Raw genomic sequence first — 23252 nt, 5'->3', positions numbered from 1 at the left:
TAGGCCTGTGGAATCCTGGCCTTCCCAGCTGGCTCTGACTGCAGCCAGACTCTCTAATGTCCTGCCTGAATGGAGATGCCCGGGCAGAGGCTGCGGAAAAATAAAGCCCAATGCATAACCCCACTTACGGAGGGAGCTGGGATCAGGCTGGCCGAGGTGTCAGAGCCTGACCTGAGCCCTGGGGTTTCTTTTCAGTACAAGATTGGTCAGGTTGGCATTAGGAGTGAGGGCCTACCTATCGTGGGCTGCCCTGGGACGGGCTCTAGACCATGCCAGGGAACCTGTTTGCGGGTGGAAGGTAGGGAGATAAGGGGCTGATCCCCCTCCTCTGGGTCTCATTTCCGAAGTGCAAGACCATGATCTGTAAATGTCTTTATTGGAAGAGAGATCCAGTCTCCTTGGCTCTGCCCGCACCCTAGGTCATGAGGATTTCGATGTCGAGCTCTAGCCGGCTGGCTCTGACCTCGTAGCGGCCCTGGATCAGGCCTCGGGTTTGGCTGGCATGCCAGCGCCAGTGAGACTGGATGATGCAGGCTGCTTGGCGTGCCTGGAGAAACCGTCTGCGGGCCTGCCACATCCGAACCTGTGCCTGCACCTTCACCACGGCCCACTCCTGGCAGGTGTAGAGTCTTAGTGCCAGGCGCCGTCTTTGCTCCAGCATCTTGGCCTGCATCGACCTCCACCAGCACTGGATGACCCAGGCCCTGAGTGCTGCGTGCAGTAATGTCCGGCGTACCATGTTGCCACGCCACCAGGACTGAATCTTTATGGCTGCCTTCTCTAACTGATTGGGGGAAGGAAGAACACGGAGATGCTCAGTGGGGTACCCTCCCGTGCCCGTCCCCACCTCTGGTGCTGGCAAGAAAGGGGCCTGACCCAGGCAGCCCTGGCCTCTCAGTTCTAGGCCCCATCCATCTTATTTCCAAACCCCTACTCACCTTTAAACACTGCTCATCATCCGCTGGGCAGGTCCCTTCTGTACGGGCCTCACTCACATTTTGTGGGTCCATGGCCCTGATCTTCAGAGTCCACTCATCCATCAGTTAGGCCACCCTAGACTTTAGCCCCACCCTCAACTGTTAGTCACCCCCATCATTAGACTCCGCCCACCTGCGCACATGGCTCCCCTCATCAGGTCCTGTCTGTCCACGTTTCGGCCACATGTCTTTCCCCTCTTCTCTTGCTTGTGTCTCCTTATAGATCACCCAGTCCCCTGATATATTCATTCCCACCATTTTGGGGGGCCGGCTGTGATCTCTTGCCTTCAGTTTATTTCTCAGACCCAACTGTCATCTTAAGTCTTGCTCTTTTCTACACCTTCCAGGCACTCACTTCTGTTCCTGCTGGTGGCAACGAAGAGAGAGACTCATGCAGCTTTCCTTCAAGTAAGTGATTTTGCTTAGGAATACTCCTCACCCATGTGGATTTCTGGAAGCTTCTGTGTCAGCCGTTGGGAGGGACCCAAGCAGTGTGTTCATGGGCTAGTATGGTTTTTTTGTAAATTTTGTGAAAGCAAGATATTTTCACTGCGACTGGAGAGGGCTTCTGTCTCCCCCTCTCTGACTCCTTCTGTCACCCTTTTCTTGTTGGGTGCTGTGGAATGGCTACAGTCTCTCTGGGGATGTGACTTAGGTGGGAAGCTGAGTTGGGATACACTTATTATGGGTTAATGGGATAGGTTTATGTGGTTCACAACCACCCCTGGAAAGAGAGAAATTCTCGCTCCCCATCCTGCTAGCTGTGGCTTCCAGGAGTACTGCTGCCAGTTACCACATCTGTTCATCTGGGTCACAGTATGAAGATGCGAGGACAGAAGTGCTGCTGCAGTGGTACGGACGTGCCCTGCAGGGCCCAGCACCAGAGTGAATGGGCAGGGAAGGAAAACCCAGCTTTGGAGAGTGTGGAGAACAAAAGCTGGTCTGTAGAGAATTCTTCCTATTCTCAGACATGGTAAACTGTAACTGGAGGATTCTGTTCTCATTGATTCCTGGTGAAAATTGAAGTTTTGTCACATCATGAATATATTTGATAATGCAATACGACAGTTAGAAACATTCTAAACTTCCTTCTTTCTTGGGTATAAATTTGGTGAAATAGATTTATCACAGAATTCCTGTGATTGCAGAGGACCAACCAGAACTGCCATGAACAGTGTGTAAGTCAGCAAGAGAAATCACATGTTTCTGTTTTGGGGTTTGTGTTTTTTTTTTTAACTCACGTATAATTGATTTACAATGTGTCAGGTATATAGCAAAGTGATTCAAGAAATCACATTTTATGCAATATCAATAACAAACAAGTTTCTATAGAAAATCCTATTGCAAAATCATCATATGAAAAAGTAATCAGAGGTTATGCAGCTAAAAATGTAGGAAATAGTGAGGTAGGACAGTTAACTAACATGTACACTGTTGTTTGTGCTACCTGCCAACCTTTAAAAATGTGTGATTTATGATTTCTTTACTTGTCCTAAATACTCATTTGCCTGATTTTAAGTCTAAATTTTTTTTTCTTAAAGTAGGCCTTCCAAATTACATAAGCTTCAGGTCCCACAAAACCTGGATCGGCCCTGCTGTGCTATAAGAATGCAACTGTGTGGCCAGGGCTCCTGGGAGCTCACAGAGAGCTGAGTTTCTAGGATTCAGAATTAGGACTGGAACGGCAGGCACAGGTGATGCAGAGATGCTGTGAGTCCTTTGGGATTTGGAAGGCCATTCTGGCTCTGGCTTTAGCATGCCTGTTATTGCTCATTTTTCTACATGAGGGTTTGCTGGGTGCCCACCGCTTGTGGGGCCATGTACTGTCTGTGGTTCCTGTTTTTGTGTATTCGAGGCTTTGTACCATCACTTGTACTAATTGCCATGGCGCTGTTTATTGGCGTGTCTTAGGTTTTCTGATCCTTTTGTCAACCAAGCAGCCTCTTTACGTCACATTAAAAGTCCTCAAGAGTGGACCTATTGCTTCCTTTAATGCCTGTCAATCAGGGTGAGCAGAGCGCTGGTCTTAACAGGTCTCTATCAGTGCATTAAGCCATTGGTCTTGGCATCAGGCACCTACTTCCACCCCAGTCTGCTGCGTCCTGCAGAAGGGATCGCTCAGAAGGGGGCTCTGGACGCGGCTGGCATGCCGAGGTTCAGTCCATCCAGGTCAGGTTGCCATGGTCACAACACTAGAGCCCCCTGTTCTTGAGGACCTCTCCCCTACCCCACGCTGGTCTGGCTGTTTGTTGCCGGAATATCCTGGTTTTGTCTTGAAAGTCCCTGGAAAAACCTGCCAGCACCTTTTCTATTCATGCTTTGGCAGTTATTCACAAAGTGGCATGGGATGGGGCTGAAGGCCATGCATGATCCTTGGCCTTGGTTTCCTCACTGCGCCTCTCTTCGGCTTCAGGTTCTCTTCTTCTTGCTTAATTTTTTTTGCTGTTTATGAATATGGTGTGTCTGTTTCTAAAATTTCAAATAATGCAGAGATATATAAGGTGGAAAGTGAATTTCCCATGAAATTTGCCCCCAGAGCTATTCCTATAGGTCTTATACTCATACACAGCCTAACATTTTTTAATTAATAATTTATTTCTAATTCATACATTTCAAAATAAATTTCCCTTGGCGATCAATGTTCCCGCCTTATACTATTACTGCTCCCAGCTTAGAGTGTATCCTGGACTATTAGCTATATATTTATAGACATAGTACATCCATGTACCTAAACAAATACAAAGCTATTTTGTGTTTCTGCGTGTCTTTTTCAATTAATTTGAGGTAAAAATCATATAACAAAATTAGCCATTTTAAAGTGTACAATTCAGTTGCTTTTAGTACATTCACAATGTTGTATAACCATCACTACTAAGTCCAGTTTCTAATTTCATCGTATTTTAACTTTAATTTCACCGTTCTCAAAAGAAACCCCATACCCATTACGTAGTCACTTCCCATTACCTTTCCCTCACCCCACACCCTGGCAACCACTAATCTGCTTTTAGTCTCTATGGATGTGCTTGCTCTGGACACTTCATGTAAACAGAATCATATCATATATGGTCTGGCTTCTTCCACGTAGCATGTTTTCAAGGTTCATCCACTTTGTAGAATGTTTCGGTGCTTCATTCATTTTTATGGCTAAATAATACTCCATTGTATAGATAAACCACATTTCATTTGTACATTCATAGGTTGACAGATACTTGAGCTGTTTTCACTCTTTGGTGGTTATGAACAGTACTGCTATGAGCATTGGTGTGCAAGTATTTGTTTGAACACCTGTTTTCAGTTCTTCTGCATACATACCTAGGAGTGGAATTGCTGGGTCATCTGGTAATTCTTTGTTCAACTTTCTGAGGAACCACCAAGCTCCTCCACAGCAGCGATACCATTTTAGCTTCCTACCAATCAACATATCCCCCCAGGTTATTTTCCATTTTCCTAATTATAGTCACCCTAGTGTGAAATGGTGTCTCAGTGCGGTTATGATTTACATTTCTCTAGGACTAATGATGTTGAGCATCTTTTCATGTGCTTCTTGGGCATTTGTACATCTTTCTTTGGAGAAATGTCTATTCCAGTCCATTTCCCACTTTTCAATTGGCTTATTTGTTGTTGAATTGTAAGAGTCGTCTATATATTCTGGACACTAGATCCTTACCAGATACATTTTGAAAATACTTTCTCTCATTCTGTGGGTTGTCTTTTCACTTTCTTCATCATGTTCTTTGAAGCACAAAAGTTTTAAATTCTGATGAAGTCCAGTTTATCTATTTTTCTTTTGTTGCTTGTGCTTTGGTCTCAGAACTAAAAATCCATTGCCAAATCTTAAAGATTTACCCCTATGGTTTTTATTCTAAGAGTTTCTTAGTTTTCTCTCTTACATTTAGGACCTCAATCAATTATGAGTTAATATTTGTGTATGTTGTGAAGTAAGAGGCCACCTTCATTCTTTTGCACGGGGCTATCCAGTTATCCCAGCACCATTTGTTGAAGATACTATTCTTTCCCCCAGATCTTGGTACCCTTGTTGAAAAATCAATTGAACATAGATCCATAGGTTTACTTCTCATCTCTCGATTCAAATCCATTGATTTATATATCTATCCCCCTGCCAGTACACTGTCTTGATTACTGGAGCTTTGTAGTAGCAAGTTTTAAAATCAAGAAGTTTGAGTCCTCCAACTTTATCTTTTTCAAGATTATTTTGGCTATTCTGGGACCCTTGCAATTCCATACTAACATCAAGATTAGCTTGTCTGGAGGGTGTGTGGTGGGAATAGCTCAGTGGTAGAGTGTGTGCTTATCATTCAGGAGGTCCTGGGTTCAATCCCCAGTACCCCCATTTAAAAAGAAGAGAGATTAGCTTGTCCATTACTGCAGAAAAAAAAGGGGGGGGGTAGTGTGTGTGTATCAGTACTTGCATTGGCAGTTTGAGACGTCTCTGGTGAGTAATGGGCTTGCGTGTGACGGCACCAGGGGTAGCCTTCCCTTTGTGTTGGCTTTGCCTGCGATAGAGCATTGACTGGGATTTTCCCTTTTGGACCCGCCTGGATCATTCATTCAGCCTCATCTCTGACGGGGCATTGGTTGGGGTTCTTTCCTTTTGGACTGATGGGGAATTGGCTGAGAATCTCCGTTTTTGGGGCTAGGGAACCGTGATCCTGAGAGACCATTCTGAATTGTTTCCTTGATATTTGACAACACCAACCATGAATAATTATTATGGGTATTCAGAGCTCTGTTCCATTTTATAGTCCCCTGGGGTATTTTTGCAAAACTGGGAGAGCTTAAGCTATGCTCTCTTAAATGAAAGAAAATGATATTTTTATTGTAACACTGTGTGGCCTCAGTACTTCCTGAGATCTGGAGAAAAAATGGCCCCTAATGGCTCTGCTATTATATCAAAGTGGCCTGTTGTAGTTGCTTCAGGTTTATCGCATGTGCACCTGCGCGCGCGTGTGTGTCGGTACCTGAGTCCAAGTCGTGTTGTCTCTTCCTGGTTTTGCTGAAAGTGAGGCACGTGAAAGTGAATGATAGATCTGCTACTGTCTGTTACTGTTGCTTTTTTTTTTTTTAAAGCTGAAGTGGATATTTGGGAACTGAAAGAAAAAAAAAATCCCTGAAAATAGCCAAGATGATTGGTTTTTGTAAAAACAGTAAGAGGAAGAACTGAAAAAAAAAATCTCTTGATATTGTGCTAAAAGAAGTTAAATTATGGAATTTTGTTGAATAGCTAGGTCATTCCTAAATAAGATACTGAATCATTATTTACCAGGCATTGGCTTCCACCTGCAGAGAAGTTAAAAGATGTTTAGGACTATTGTTAAATATGTTTGGTGCCGCAGTGAGATATTTTCTGTACAGAGCATGTGTTTTGGAAATTATTATTGGTGTTTGTGTTTGCCAATCTATAGAAAATGGAAAAGACAGTTCATGATTATCTTCTTGGTTTTCACTAGAAGTTGAGCTTTTTAAGAGTTGAGGATTCTAATTTAAATATGTCTTTAAAACTACTAAAAATAATAAAGGGAACATTTCAGTATATAGTAGGAAAGTAGAATGTATGTTTTGAGTAAGAGATAGTGGGAATGGAATTGCATTTTGTTAAAAAAAAAAATGATTTTGTCCTAAAGCTGGTTGTTTCTAGATGAAAAAAAATAAGAGAAACTAATAGAGATACAGAAAGTTGTGGAGAGTTTGTGGAAAGGGAGACCTTCATGGTCGGGCTGAGATTAAACTTAATGGATGAATGGATCTTGTTATTGAATGTAGGCTGCTGCAGGACGGGATTTGGTTCCTCGCTTAAGAAAAGAAATTTAACGCAGAATTATTCTGATAACAACTGGTGTGAAACTTTTTGATATTTTTGACAAACTTCCTATCAAATTCTAATTAAAGTTCTGTTTGACTTCAGCTAACTTTGGGATGCTTCAGAGGGCCCCTGAGGCATCTCAGAGAAAAATATTTAACTAGGATCGGTTGGTATGTTGAATTGCACAGGAAGCACTGTCAAATGAGCGGTGTCTCCTCAGACTGTACATTATGGGTAAATATTAATTTAGACATTCTAGAAATTATATGAAATTTCTGAAATTTGGGTGTGTCCTGGTTTAATGCTGTCAGTCAGGATTCTGGTTGCCATGGAACGTTGTATGTCACAGCAACTTGATTAAGCTTGTCAGGCACACTGTATTCGCATCTTTTACCTTGCCTTTTGGGTTCTTTTGTCCTTCATGGACAGTTAAGCTGATGCTTTGCAAGACTTCACCTTCAAGAGGATTCATAAAAGGGACTTCTGGACAAGTGCCGGTTTCTTTAAAATCATACTGCTGAGCTGGGTAAGATATTTTAAAAGTCTAATGAAAACTTCATAAAGCTGTTAGTGAAAAGGATGGATTTCATAGGATTGAATGAGCTGATGAATATGGTTGTAGTTTTTTGGTTTTGTCTGAAATATTAGCTGGCTTTTAATCTACGTTCTTTAATTGAACTGTTTACCAAGTGTTTGGTTCCCTCTCCGTACTGAAAGTTATTGTTTAACTTCTAACCACACTGTTGCCCCCATACATTTAGGATAGAAAGAGAATTCTCTAATGGAGTTGTCACAGAGTATAACTAGTCAACATGTGTAACAATGCTAGCTTCAAGTCTGTTGCTAAAAGTACATGTAAAATGTTTGTGTAACAACGTATAAGTGATAAAATGGATGGCCTATAACATGTTCCCGCATTAGCATACCTCTGAGCCTTTTGCTGATACCTGATTAGTTTTTCCCCAACGTGAATAACCAGATATAAAGGAGGCCTAGCACCAGGGACATGATCTGAAGCTGGGGCAGGAGCCACCATCCCAACAGAGGGATGGCTATTTTGATCATCAGTGCTTTCTATTGAAAGATTTGCAATCAAAAGGGGAAATGATGGAAAAACCTGCACACGTTGAGATAGGGGGATATCACTCTTGCTTATACATAGTTTAACTTAAACTTTACTGACCAAAGCGGCCTGCTTGTGGCCTTGTGGATGTGCATTGTACCTCTGCTTTGGCCTTGAGGGGAATACGTTTGAAAGTCTAAATGGAGTAGCTGTGGTTCAGACATCCAAGGTAAAAACTACGTGGCCACTGTGGACGTGATCTCAGGCGCATTCCTGTATTGTTGAGAACTTGGAACTATCTAAGCTGCGTCATACTTGGGACACCACCAGCCATTCTGGGGAGGCTAGGGAAAAGATCTGGTCATCATGCAGCTTCGTTTTCCCCCTCTGGTGGCAGAGTATCTGTGACACAACTGAGGAAAGTGCATCAGGCAGTGGATCTCTGCTTGTTGTCTTAGTCATCAACTGCTCGAGCCTGTTCTTTCATGACTCAGGGGGACCTGGGAGATTCAGCTTTTCTATACACATGTGGCAGGGGTTTGGGGGGTGCCCTACAGGGTCCTGCTCGGTCTCGGTGGGACTGTGCCCCATTTCAGCAGGAAGGAGAGCAGCCGTTGCCTCATTCCCTGAAAGATTTGTGGAAGGATGAGACAGGATTGGAGATTAAAACAGAGTTCTTCTGAGTTTATGATGAACCAAAACATTATTCCCCTTCTTATCCAACACCTCTTCTCAATACTGAGAAGTATTGAAGAAAAAAGAGGAATTATAACTGAGAAGGACCCTATGGGGCCTTCCCAAGACAGACCCCTCCCCTGTATCTCTGAAGTACCCAGATAATAATACCTAGTACACATTCCCTGAGGTTTTCAGCGCTAAAAACCACCACCAAGTGGAAGAAATTAACTATCTGATGACCATGAGCAGGTAGCTCCCAGACCTTCTGGCACCTAAGAACTGCTCATCAGAAGTGTGCACAGCTGATCACATGCCCTGGGCTGCCCCTCCCTCACCTGTTCTTTAAAAACGCTTTGCTGAAATCCTTCAGGGGGCTGGGGTGGGGGCAGCGGGACGGGTGGGGGGTTGGGCAGGAGGCGCCTGTTCCTGCTTGGCCCTGCAACAAACCTTAGTCTGCTCCAGACTCTGAGATTTTGGTACTGTTTGGCCTCACTGCGCATCACATGAGCACATGAACTTGGATTCGGTAAATATATTTAGGTCTCCTTTAAGGTACTTCAATGATGTCTTGTAGTTTTAAGTGTCCAAGTCTTGCATCTGCTTGGTTAATTTTTTTCTCAAGTAATTTAGTATTTTTGACACTATTATAAATAGAATTGTTTTCTTAATTTCATTTTTTAAATTTCCATTGTTATTGTTTAGAAATACAAATGGTTTTGTGTAGAAATAAAAATGTTTATCTTGCATGTTGCCACTTAGCTGAATTAGTTTATAACAACTTTTTTTGTGTGAATTCTTTAGGATTTTCTATGTGTAAGATCATGTCATCTGCAAATAGAGATAGTTTTACTTCTTCCTGTCCAATTTGAATGTAATTTCATTCTCTCTTGCTTAATTGCCCTGGCTAAAACTTCCAGTACAATAATGAATAGCAGCAATGGAGGAAGGTATCTTTGTTTCATTCCTCATCTTAGAGAAAAAAAAAAAAAACTTTCAGTCTGTCACCACTAAGTATGTCAGCTGTGGTTTTTTCATAGCTGCCCTTTATTAGTTTGAGAAGTTCCCTTCTACTACCAGTTTATTGTATGGTTTTTGTTTTAATCATGAAAGGGTCTTAAATTTTGTCAAATTCTTTTTCTGTATTAATTGAGATAATCATGTGACTTTCCCCCCTTTTTTCTATTAATACAGTGTATTACATTGATCTTCATATGTGGAAGCTGCCTTGCGTTCCTGGGATAAATCCTGTTAGGTCATGGTGTATAACCCTTTCAATATGCTTTTGGATTTAATTTCCTAGTATCTTGCTGAAGATTTTTATATCTGTACTCATAATTGGTATTGGTCTTCAGTTTTCTTATAGTGTCTTTGGCTTTTGTGTCATGGTAATCCTGACCTCCAGGAAATGAGTGAGGGAGCAGTTCCTTTTCTCCTATTTTTGGGAAGAATGTGAGAAGACTTGGTGTTAGTTCTTCTTTCATGTGTATAAAATTCACCAGCAAAGCCAACTGGTCCTTGGCTTTCTTTGAAGTTTTGGATTACTGATGCATCTCTTCACTTCTTATAGGCTTGTTCAGATCTGTTACCTTTTCAGTTAGTTTTGAGAGTTTGTGCTTTTAGGGATCTGTCCATTTCATCTAGGTTATCTAATTTGTTGGTATACAATTATTCATGGTATTCTCTTATGATCCCTTTTATTTCATAAGGTCCCCAAAGTCATTCCTAATTTTAGTAATTTGAGTTTATTGCTGTTGTTACACAAGGATTCTGGTACAGTGTTGAAAAGGATCTGGTGGGGCGTGGCACCTCTTCTCCCTCTGACCTTAACATTTGTTATGCTTTGCCACCAATGAGGATGTTAGTGGGTGGTTATTTTAGTTACGCTTTTCAAAATAATTATGTTTCTTCCTGCTCTGATATTCTAATGGTTTTTTTTTTTACTTTATTTTTTTAAGATTATATTCTATTTTTTCCAGTTTTATTGAGAAATAATTGACATATGTCACAGTATAAGTTTAAGGTTTACTGTATGATGGTTTGATTTACATATATTGTGAAATGATAGGTTCAGCTAAAATCCATCTTCGCACGTAGATACAATAAAAAGAAAAGAAAGAAGAAAAAAGAATTTCCTCCTTGTGATGAGGACTCTTAGGATTTACTCTTAACAACTTTCCTATATAGCATACGGTGATAGCTATCGCCATCGTGTTGTACATTACATCCCTAGTGCTTATTTATCTTATAACTGGAAGTTTGTACGTTTTGACCAGCCTCCTCCAATCCCCCATTCCCATCCCTGCCTCTGGTAACCACAAGTCTGATCTCTTTTTCTAAGAGCTTGTTCTGTTTTGTTTTTTTAAGGTTCCACATATAAGTGAGATCATACAGTATTTGTCTTTCTCTGAAAATATTTTCTAGAGCAGTTTTAGTTTCACAGCAAAACTGAGCAGAAGATACAGGGAATCCGCATTTGCCTTCTGCCCCTACACATGCAAAACCTCCTCCACTATCAATATCCCTCACCAAAGTGGTATATTTGTTAAAATTGATGAACCTACCCTGACACATTAATGTAAACTATAAATTTTGGGTGATAGAGTTCATTCTTTGTGTTGTACATTCTGTGGATGTAGACAAATGTATAATGAATGGCATGTATCCGCCATTATAGGATCATACAGAGTATTTTTACTGCCCTAAAAATTCTTTGAGCTCCTCTTAGTCATCCCTCCCTCACCCAACCCCTGGCAACCACTGATACTTTTTACTGACTCCACAGTTTGGCCTTTTCTAGAATGTCATATAGTTGGAATCATACAGTTTGTAGCCTTTTCACTTGGTAATACGCATATATTGAAGCTCCATGTCTTTTCATCGATAGCTTTTTTTCCTTTGGTGTTGGATAATGTTCCATTGTATGGATGTGTTACAGTCTATCCAGTCACCTACTCAAAGACATCTGGGTTGCTTCCAAGTTTTGGCAGTTGTGAATAAAGCTGCTCTAATAATCTGTTTGCAGATTTTTGTGCGGACGTAAATTTTAGCTCCTTTAGATAAATACTAAGGAACAAGATTGCTGGGTCATATGATAAGAGTATGCTTATTTTGTAAGAGACTGCCAAACTGTCTTCCAAGGTGGCTGAACCATTTTGCATTACCACTAGCAATGAATGAGAGCATTTTGTGTTGCCAGTATTCTGGATTTTGGCCATTCTAACATGTGTGTCATGGTATCTCATTGTTTTAATTTGCATTTTCCTGATGACATGATATGGAGTATCTCTTCACGTGCTTATCTGCCATCTGTATGTCTTCTTTGGTGAGGTATCTGGTAAGGTCTTGGGCTTATTTTTTTAAGCTAGGTTGTTTGCTATTTTTTTTTTTTAATGAAATGCTTTTTTTCCCCCACAGCCATAGAGAAGATTACATGGTTTTCCTCTTTGATCTGTTAATACTGTGAATTACATCAAAAGATTTTTTTACTGTGGAAATCTCACAGTGGCGGGTCTCGGCCATATTTAAGACTTCCTGGCACCTGAGTCTCTTCCCTGTGTTTGGGAATTACCCTTCTTATCTGTCTTGGTGGGAGACAGCCTGCTTCTAGTGCCAGAGCTGTAAATGCCAATTTCTTCCTTTCCCAGCTTCCTTGGCTGCTGAGCAGACATGTGACAGTTCTGGCCAATCAAATGTACCCACGAGGAGTTTTCAGCTTGCAGTATGGGATCTGGAGAACCGAGGGCGCGTCCTTTGTGCCCATGGCGGAATCCTCATCAGGCTAGTTCTTGGGTATGGCATTTTCTATGGTTCTAGACATGATCTATTTCTGAGCCTAGTCTCCAGACTTCCTGAAAATTTGGTGAGCTAATAAATATTGTTTCACTACTTTTATTTTCTGCTTAAATAAATATGGGTCAGCTTGTGTTGTTTCCAGTTAGGAACAACGATCAATATACTTGCATTCATAGGATAAATCCTACCCTTTGGAGTCAGTCTGCTAATATTTGCATCTGGGTTCACAAGCCAGGCTGGCCTATGGTTTTCTAATCCCGTGCTAACCTAATTACAGATTTTGATGTCAAGTGGATGCTGACTTTTGGTAGGAGTATTTGTGTAGAAAAAAATACCCAGAGTACAATTGCTGGATCAGTTGTACTGCTGCATTTTTAGTTTTGATGGATTTTGTTAAATTGTTATTCAGAGAGGTTTTGCCAGTTTGCATTCTGACCAACAACATGTGATACAGCCTGTTTCTCTTCACCCTTACCAACCTGAAGGACTGGTAATCACCAGTCACCATTTTTTTAAGAGCATCTTTGCATATGTTCAGAATCCTTTCCCCCTTGCTGTTTCTTTTTCTATGACTTGTCTGTTCACATCCTTTGCCTAGGTGATTGTTTTTTCTTCTTATTTGGGTTAAGTCTTGGTTTATTTTTGTCTTGGGAGGGATCTGCTGGTCTGGAGTTGAAGCTCAGTTCCCTCTGATACTGATTTTAATGGCTGCTGAAGCTAGGAAAGACTCTCACAAAGACCTGCTGCTTGGAGGGAAACTGGCCTTGTTGGTTCTGCCTCCTAATCTAGCACACTTTCCAGTTGTATCCACTAATTATGCAAAGGTTGTATTGAAATCTGGCTTTAAAAGTTTGTACTTCATAATGACAATCAGCTATTCTAAAACAAACCAGAAGGTGTTGCATTTTAATACTTTGAACAAATAAATTAAAATTGGGCTGGAGGGATAAGTGATACTGGGTGAGGAAATTATATTTCCAAAGCTCTAAGCATTAAGCTGAAAGAATTTTTATGAGTGAACCACTGGGCTTTTCCCAACAAAAATCTCACGGAGAAAATGTTTCAGAACGTGTTCTAAAAGCATTTTCCATGGCATCCCATTTTGGCTGGTGAGGAGCTCCCTCTACAGGAAGGAAAATTATCAGCACCATAGTTTCTTCTGGTTCCTTGAGCTCACGGGTAACATTTCAGACTAGGATATTTTGCAACTAAATTTTTAACCCACTTGCCCATGTTGGTGAGGGTTAGCGTTGTCAAAAGTAGACAATGCGGTCCATAAACATCTTTCTCAGTGCACAGTCCAAAATGGTCATCTGGCCCAATTCACAGAAAGCACACTTACTGATTTGTCTCCCTCAAGTAGAATGTGATCTCTATGCGGCTAGAGACTGCCTGTCTTACTCTGATTTAACAAATGCTTGTAACAGTACTTGGCACACAGCAGGGCTGGATAATGTTTTTTTTTTTCTTACAAAAATTTCCTCTGATTTGTTTCCATTTTCATGAAAAGTTATTATAAGCTATTGAATATATTTCCATGTGCTATACAGTAGAAAATTGTTGTTTCTCTATTTTATATATGGTAGTTAGTATCTGCAAACCTCATACTCCCAATTTATCCCTTCCCAACCCTTCCCCCACTCACTTGGGTAACCATCCGTTTGTTTTGGATGTCTGTGAGTCTGTCTCTTTTGTAATTAAGTCCCATTTGTCTTTATTTGTTTAGATTCCACATATAAGTGATGTCATATGGAATTTTTTCTTTTCCTGTCTGGCTTTCTTCTCTTAGAATGACAATCTCCAGATCCATCCGTGTCGTTGCAAATGACATTATTTTGTTATTTTTCATGGCTGAGTAGTAGTCCATTGTATACACACACCACAACGTCTTTATCCAGTCATCTGTCAGTGGACATTTAGACTGTCTCCATGTCTTCTTGTCTGTTGTCAATAGTGCTGCAGTGAACACTGGGATGCGTGTCTCCTTTTGATTTAAGGTTCCTCTGGATGTATGCCCAGGAGTGGGATTGCTGGATCCTATGGTACGTCTGTTTTTCATCTGTTGAGGAATCTCCGTACTGTTTTCCCTTATGGCTGCCCCAAACTACATTCCCACCAACCGTGTAGGAGGATTCCCTCTTCACCACACCCTCTCCAGCATTTATAGCTTGTGGACTTTTGAATGAAGGCCGCTGTGACTGGTGAGAGGTGATACACCTAGCTGTAGTTTTGATGTGCATTTCTCTGATGAGCAGCGATATTGAGCGATTGTTTTCCATGTGCCTCTTGGCCATTTGTATGTCTTCATTGGAGAATTGCTTGTTTTTTTGAGATTGGGTTGTTTGTTTTAGTGTTACTAAATTGTATGAGCTGTTTATATAGTCTGGAAATTAAGCCCTTGTTGGTCTCATCTTTTGCAAGTATTTTCTCGCATTCTGTAGGTTGGGTTTCTGTTTTGCTTCTGGTTTCCTTTGCTGTGCAAAAGCTTATGAGTTTAATTAGGTCCATTGGAATACTTTTGCTTTTCTTTCTGTTGCCTGGCTAGACTGCCCTAGGAGAACCTTGCTAGGATTTCTGTCTGATAATGTTTTGCCCATGTTTTCTTCTAAGAGGTTTAGAGTATCTTCTCTTAGGTCTAAGTCTTTAAGCCATTTTGAGTTTATTTTTGTGTGGGCTACGAGGGAGTATTCTGACTTCGTGGATTTACCTGCAGCTGTCCAGTAATCCCAACCCCATTTGCTGAAGAGACTGTCTTTACTCCATGGTATGTTCTTGCCTCCTGTGTCAAAGATTAATTGACCAAAAGTCTGTGGGTTTCTTTCTGGGCTCCCCCTTCTGTTCCATTGATCCATATGTGTGTTTTGGGACCAGCACTATGCTGCTGTGATTACCGCGGCTCTGTAGTATTGTCTGACGTCTGGGAGGGTTACGGTTGGGCGCTGTTTACATCTTCCGACGCTTTGCTAAAATCTTTGCTCTGTGCTTCTGTATTCCTCCTGAGTCCTCCGACCCTATTTGCCATCATTAGTTTAAACTCTTTCTCGGATAAACTGCCTATCTCCTCATCCCCTATTCCTTTTCCTGGGATTTTCTCTTGTGCCTTGCTCGGCCTGGGGGATATTCCTCTGCTTCCTCACGCTATCTTTCTATTTGTATTTTTGAGGTAGGTTAGTTCCATTTGTCAAGTTTGGAGAGAGGTGGCCCTCTGTGGGAAACGTCCTATGCGTCCCAGGAGTACACTCCTCTCTTGTCACCCAAGAGCCAGGGTCCAGCCGGTCCCAGGATAGAGTGTGGCCTGGGTTTGTGGATTCCTTCCACAGGGTTTGGGGCTGTTTTCTTATTTCTGGTGTCTGCCCTCTGGTGGGTGAGGCTGAACTAGCGCCTTATGCAGGTTTCCTGGCAGGAAGAGTGGGTGCTGCCGGGTGAAGCTTGGTCCTGGACCTCCAGCGGGTAGGGCCGTGTCTAGAGGCATCTGTGGCTCAGGAAGTCTGCTGATGGGGTGGGCTGTGTTCACAGCCAGGACGTTTTTCTTTAACTTTATTATATACAATATCATATTTTTTAAATTGCAGTAGTTTGACGTACAATGTTCTATCTTACAGGTATTCACTATAGTGATTCTCAATTTCTAAAGGCTGTGCTCCATTCATAGGTGTTATAAAATGTCAGCTATATCCCCCCATGTTGTACAATCCTCCTTGCAGCTCACTGGATACCTGCTAGTTTGGACCTCTTCCTCCTCCGCCTCCACCTCGCCCCCCTTTCCCTCTGCCCCCTGGTAACCACTAGTTCCTTCTCTACATCTGTGAGTCTGTTTCTTTTCTGCTATCTTCACTAGTTGGTTCTAACTGTTTTAGATTCCATGTGGAAGTGATATCTTCCAGCATTTGTCTTTCTCTGTCTGACGTATTTCCCTCAGCATCATGCCCTCCCAGTCTACCCACACTGTACACCAGAAACGAATACAACACTTTGAATCCACTGTAGTTCCGTTAAAAAGCAAACAGACTGTGTGGAACTCTGTGCTTCTTGGACTTGGGTGAGTGTTTCCTTTCCCAGGCTTGGGAACTTTTTGGTTACGATCTCTTCAGAGATCTTCTCAGGTCCTTTCCCTCTCTCTTCTCTTTCTCAGACCCCTATCATGTGAACAGCAGTGCTCTTCATGTTGTGCCAGAGTTCCCTCAAACTATCCTCATTTCTTTTCATTCTCTTCTTTTTTTTCTGTGCTGCACTAGTGATTTCCACTAACATGTCTTCTAGTTCACTGATCCGTTCTTCTGCCTCATTGAGTCTATTTGTGGTTCCTTCTTGGGTGGTATTCATTTCACTGATTTCATTCTTCAGTTCTGTTTTGGTATTCTCTTGTTCTCTGTATGTATGTGTGTGTGTATATATACACACATATATAATTGAAGTAAAGTCAGTTTACAATGTTTGCGTCAGTTTCTGGTGTGCATGAGCATACATATTTGTTTTCATATTCTTTTTCACGGTAAGTTACTACAAGATATTGAATATAGTTCTCTCTGGGATCCAGTAGAAACTTCTTGTTTACCTATTTTGTATATAGTAGTTAGTATCTGCAGCTCTCACACTACCAAGTTATCCCTCCCCCGCCCCCCCCCCCCCCCCACAGTAACCATCAGTTTGTTTTGGATGTCTGTAAGTCTGTCTGTTTTGTAAATAAGTCCCACTGTCTTCATATAAGTGATATCATATGGAATTTTTCTTTTTCTGTCTGGCTTACTTCCCTTAGAATGCCAATCTCCAGGTCCATCCATGTCGCTGCAAATGGCATAGTAGTATTCCACTGTATACACACACCACAACGTCTTTATCCAGTCATCTGTCCATGGACATTTAGGTTGTCTCCATGTTTTGGCTGCTGGAGATAGTGCTGCTGTGAACACTGAGGTGCGTGTATCTTTTTGAATTAAGGTTCCCTCTGGATATATGCCCTGGAGTGGGATTGCTGGGTCATATGGTAAGTCTGTTTTTCATCTGTTGAGGAATCTCTATACTGTTTTCCTTTACGGCTGCCCCAAACTATTCCCACCAACTGTGTAGAAGGGTTCCCTCTTCTCCACACCCTCTCCAGCATTTATAGCTTGTGGATTTTTGAATGATGGCCACTGTGACTGCTGTGATGTGATAGCTCATTGTGGTTTTGATTGGAAGTTCTCTGATAATTAGCAATACTGAACAGTTTTCAGGTGCCTCTAGGCCATTTGTATGTCTTCATTTGAGAATTGCTTATATACATCCTCTGCTCATCTTTGGATTTGGTTATTTTAGTATTACTAAATTGTATGAGCTGTTTACATATCCTGGAAATTAAGCCCTCATCCGTCTCAATTTTTGCAAAATATTCCTTATTCTGAAGGTTGTCTTTTTTTCTTATCCGCTACTGTGAAAAAGTGGCTAGCTGCATGTCAATCATGGAATTAGAATAATCTATCATAGCATACACAAAAATAAACTCAAAATGGCTTAAAGACTTAGACCTAAGAGAAGATACTCTAAACCTCTTAGAAGAAAACATGGGCAAAACATTATTGGACAGAAATCCTAGCAAAGTTCTCCTAGGGCAGTCTAGCCAGGCAACAGAAAGAAAAGCAAAAACACACAAATGGGACCTAATTAAACTTTAAAGCTGTTGCACAGTTAAGGAAACCAGAAGCAAAACAAAGACAATCTACAGAAGGGGAGAAAATATTTGCAAAACATGAGACCAAGGGCTTAATTTCCAGACTATATAAACAGCTCATACAACTTAATGATTAAAAAAAAAAAGCAAACCAACCCATCCCAAAATGGGCAGAAGCCCTAAACAAGCAATTCTCCAATGAAAACATACAAATGGCCAAGAGGCACATGGAAAACAATCGCTCAATATCACTGCTCATCAGAGAAATGCACATCAAAACTACAGCTAGGTGTATCACCTCTCACCAGTCACAGCGGCCTTCATTCAAAAGTCCACAAACGATAAATGCTGGAGAGGGTGTGCAGAAGAGGGAATCCTCCTACATGGTTGGTGGGAATGTAGTTTGGGGCAGCCATAAGGGAAAACAGTACGGAGATTCCTCAACAGATGAAAAACAGACGTACCATAGGATCCAGCAATCCCACTCCTGGGCATGCATCCAGAGGGAACCTTAAATCAAAAGGAGACATGCACCCCAGTGTTCACTGCAGCACTATTTACAACAGCCAAGAAGACATGGAGACAACCTAAATATTCATTGACAGATGACTGGATAAAGACGTTGTGGTATGTGTATACAATGGAATACTACTCAGCCATGAAAAATAACAAAATAATATCATTTGCAGACACAGATGGACCTGGAGATTGTCATTCTAAGGGAAGTAAGCTAGAAAAGGAAAGAAAAATTCCATAATATAGGGAATCTGGGGGAAAAAAAAGACAAACGAACTTCTTTACAAAACAGAAGCAGACTCAGACAGAGCAAACTTGTGGTTTCCATTGGGGGAAGGGAGTGGGAAGGGATAAATTGGGAGTCCGAGATTTGCAGATATACTAACTACTATATATAAAATAGAGAAACAACAAGTTTCTCTTGTATACTACAGGGAACTATATTCAGCATCTTGTAGTAACTTATGGTGAAAAAGAATATGAAAAGAAATATATGGATGTTCATCCATGACTAAAGCATTATGCTGTACACCAGAAACTGACAACACTGTAAACTCACTATCCTTCAATAAAAAAAAACACACACAGACGCACACACAAAGAATACCCAGAATTGAGAATGAAATCAGTGAAATGAACACCACCCAAGAAGGAACCACAAATAGACTCAATGAGGCAGAAGAACGGATCAGTGAGCTAGAAGACATGTTAGTGGAAATCACTAGTGCAGCACAGAAAAAAAAGAAGAGAATGAAAAGAAATGAGGATAGTTTGAGGGAACTCTGGCACAACATGAAGAGCACTGCTGTTCACATGATAGGGGTCCGAGAAAGAGAAGAGAGAGGGAAAGGACCTGAGAAGATCTCTGAAGAGATCGTAACCAAAAAGCTCCCAAGCCTGGGAAAGGAAACACTCACCCAAGTCCAGGAAGCACAGAGTTCCACACAGTCTGTTTGCTTTTTAACGGAACTACAGTGGATTCAAAGTGTTGTATTCGTTTCTGGTGTACAGTGTGGGTAGACTGGGAGGGCATGATGCTGAGGGAAATACGTCAGACAGAGAAAGACAAATGCTGGAAGATATCACTTCCACATGGAATCTAAAACAATTAGAACCAACTAGTGAAGATAGCAGAAAAGAAACAGACTCACAGATGTAGAGAAGGAACTAGTGGTTACCAGGGGGCAGAGGGAAGGGGGGGCGAGGTGGAGGCGGAGGAGGAAGAGGTCCAAACTAGCAGGTAGCCAGTGAGCTGCAAGGAGGATTGTACAACATGGGGGGATATAGCTGACATTTTATAACACCTATGAATGGAGTACAACCTTTCAAAATTGTATCACTATATTGTATACCTGTAGCATCTAATTTTGTACATCAGCTATTCTTCAATTTATAAAATATGATATTGTAAAATAAATATGTGGATTAAAAATGATAATAGAATATTTGAATAGCTAATGGATATATGTGGAGCTTTGTTTTTAAATATGTATGTAATAACTATCAGAAAATATTCTCTTGGCCTCAAATTTGAATTTTATAAAAAGAGTTTGAAAGACACAATTGGAACGAGAGCAGCAGAGCTGAGGATCACTTGCATAAATGATGCAATATGAGGGGTCACGAGGGGTCATAACCAGGCTCAAGTTATGAAGTAGTGAATGTTATAAGGCAGAGGAAATAGAATAAAGAGAGTGTAGACGTGAAATGGTAGTAACAACAGAAATTAGAACACAAAAAGGTTCCCAACTGGAGCATCTAGACGAGAGTGAATGCCACTAACGTCCTGGGGAGTCCTGGAGCTGCCTTGCATTCCATTCATATCTTTGAGATGCTACATTTTATGACCGTTTCTCCCCTGCATCTCCTAAACACCCTTTTCCTTGTTCTGATCCTGTATTGCTCCTCCATCATTTGGGCTAGCCTAAAGTAAGCCGTAATACTTGGAATGAAGAGAAAAAGTAAAATCTCCTCCTGATCATCTCAGTGGAGCCAAGATCCAGTGCAGTGGTAGACACATGTATGGGTAAAAGTCCAGAAGTATCCTGTCTGCCAAGAGGTCCTGGTGAGATGTGTCCCTGCACCTTGAGCTGGCTGTCACAGCGAATTTTGAGGTGACTGGCTTCCCATGCAAGGCAATGGAAGCACAAACTGAGATACTAAAACAAGCACGTGGATACCTTAGTTTCCTACACCATCCCATGTAGTAGTAACAAGCAAGAATTTGGGACTGGATACTGTATTAATGCTCTAAACTTTGCTGCAATGCCCATTTTGTTTTTCTTTGTTCCCCATGTAGAAAATCTTAAAAAGGAACAACACTGTGTTCATCTGGGATGCACTGAGGAGAGCTGGAGACGGATGTGCTGGCCAGCATCTAGATTTGGCTTAGAGGGACATCCTCAAGGACCCACAGGAGGAGAGAGAAGAAAGCTGACCCAAGGACATGGGATCACGGCCATGAGAAGCATGTGTGGGACTGCCTAGAAAGAAAACTACACACCAATACTCCTTTTGAACACTGATGGAAAACATCTCCACCAAAATACTAGCAAACTGAATTTAGCAGCATATTAAAAGGATTATACACTAGGGCAAAGTGGGATTGATTCCCAGTGTGCAAAGTTGGTTCACATACAAAATCCATCAATGTAATACACTACATTAGCAGAATGAAGGGAAAAACCCATATGATGCATAAAACGCATTATGACAAAATTTAATACCCTTTCATGATAAAGAAAAATACTCAACAAACTAGGAATAGAAGGAAACTACCTCAACATAATAGAAAACCACACATGAAAAACCCACAGGGAACATCACACTCAGTGGTGGAAGACTGAAACCTTCCACTAACGTCAAGAACAAGGCAGAGATGTCCATTTTCACAACTCCTGTTTGACATTACTGGAAATTTTAGCCAGAGCAGTTAGGCAAGAAACAGAAGTAAAAGCCACTTAAATCACAGAGAGGATGGAAAACTCTCTCTGTTAACAGAGGATAGAGTCGGATAAAGAAAATCCTAAGGAATACAATCAAATACTGTTATGGCTAGTAAATGAAGTCAGCAAGGTAGCAGAATACAAAATTAAAGACCGAAATCAGTTGTATTGCAGAGGGTGGGTAGAATGCCCAGGGGCAGAATGCATGCTTAGCACACAGGAGGTCCTAGGTGCAATCCCCACTTCCTCCATTAGAAAAAAAAAAAGTCAGTTGCATTTGTATACACTAACAATGAACAATCCTAAATGAAAACTACCCCCCAAATCCATTTACAATATAGCATTAAAATAAAATACTTAGGAACAAACTTAACCAAGAAACTGAAAGACTTGTACAATGCAAACTATAAAACATTGCTGGGAATAATTAAAGAAAACATAAATAGAAATATATTCCATGTTCATGGAATGAAAGACTTAATAAAGATATAATCTGTAGATTCAGTGCAATCCCTATCAGTACCTGATGCCCATTTTTTTTTGCAGAAATAGAAGTCTATCCTAAAATTTATATGGAACTCAAAGAACCCTGAATAGCCCAAACAATCCTGAAAAAAAAAACCAAAAACTGAAGGACTCACACTCCTTCATTTCAAAGCGTACGACATTACAATAATCAAAACAGTAGAGTACTGGCATAAAAACAGACCAAGAACGATGGAACAGAAAAGAGGGCCCAGAAATAAACCCTGACACATACGTTCGAATTATTTCTTACAAGAATGCCAAGACCTTTCAGCGGGGGAAAGGACAGTGTTTTCAACAAATGGCCCTGGGCAAAGTGGATATACATGCAAAATAATGAAACTGGACCCATACCTAACACCATATAAAAAATAAATTTGATCAAAGACATAAAACTCTAAAACTCTTAGAGGAAAACATAGGACAAAAATTGTACAACATTAAATTTGGCGATGATTTCTTGGATATGACACCAAAGGCACAGGCAACAAGCAAAAAAATAGACAAACTGGATTACATGAAAATTTAAAATTTTTATGCATCAAAAGACACTGTTGAACCCCAATGTTCATAGTAGCACTATTTACAATAGCCAAGACATGGAAACAGCCTGAATGTCCATTGAGAGATGACTGGATAAAGGAGCTATAGTGCATGAATACAATGAATAGTACTCAGCCATAAAATAATGCCATTTACAGCAACATGGGTGGACCTGGAGATTGTCATTCTAAGTGAAGTAAGCCAGAAAGAGAAAGAAAAATACCATATATTCTATTACTTACTTATACCATACGATATTACTCTAAAAAAAAAAAAAAGACTTATTTACAAAACAGAAACAAGAGTCAGAGAAAACAAATTTATGGTTACCAGGGGTGAGGGGGTGGGAAGGGATAAATTGGAAGTTCGTGATTTGCAGATAATAACTAATTATGTAAAATAGACAAACAACAAGTTCACACTGTATAGCACAGGGAACTATATTCGATATCTTACAGTAACTTACAGTGGAAAAGAATACGAAAATGAATATATGTACATGTACGACTGAACCATTGTGCTGTACACCAGAAATTAACACAACATTTTAAACTGACTATACTTCAGTTTAAAAAAAAGACACTACCAACAGAACAAAAAGGCAATCCACATAATGGAAGAAAATATTTGAAATCACATATCTGATAAATACCCAGAATACACTAAAAAAAACTTCTAAAGATAATAACAAAAAGTTAAACATGAGCAAAGGACTTGAATATACACTTGTCCAAAGAAGATACAC

The 23252-nt window shown here is 40.9% G+C and overlaps 1 protein-coding gene and 1 long non-coding RNA gene across 2 annotated transcripts in view; one reads left to right on the top strand and one right to left on the bottom strand.

The window, feature by feature from the left end:
• Window positions 1-21937, top strand: part of LOC116158236 (uncharacterized) — a 50186-nt gene extending 28249 nt beyond the window's left edge. The window contains exons 3-5 of the long non-coding RNA XR_004142455.2: window positions 1325-1385; window positions 12184-12328; window positions 20794-21937. This is a non-coding gene — a long non-coding RNA (uncharacterized LOC116158236). The remainder of the gene's footprint in view (window positions 1-1324; window positions 1386-12183; window positions 12329-20793) is intronic.
• Window positions 416-754, bottom strand: IQCF6 (IQ motif containing F6). Its single transcript, XM_064496496.1, has one exon. It carries the CDS (start codon window positions 737-739, stop codon window positions 416-418), a length of 324 nt encoding a protein of 107 aa, XP_064352566.1. The 5' UTR covers window positions 740-754.
• Window positions 21938-23252: the final 1315 nt, after the last annotated feature.

Source organism: Camelus dromedarius, chromosome 17 (assembly GCF_036321535.1).
Source record: "Camelus dromedarius isolate mCamDro1 chromosome 17, mCamDro1.pat, whole genome shotgun sequence".
NCBI classification, from domain to species: domain Eukaryota; kingdom Metazoa; phylum Chordata; class Mammalia; order Artiodactyla; family Camelidae; genus Camelus; species Camelus dromedarius.
This window is presented reverse-complemented; position numbering and strand designations above follow the sequence as displayed.

Excerpts from the sequence above, each read along its gene's own strand:
- IQCF6 (XM_064496496.1), bottom strand. The coding sequence starts at position 739 with ATGGTACGCCGGACATTACTGCACGCAGCACTCAGGGCCTGGGTCATC.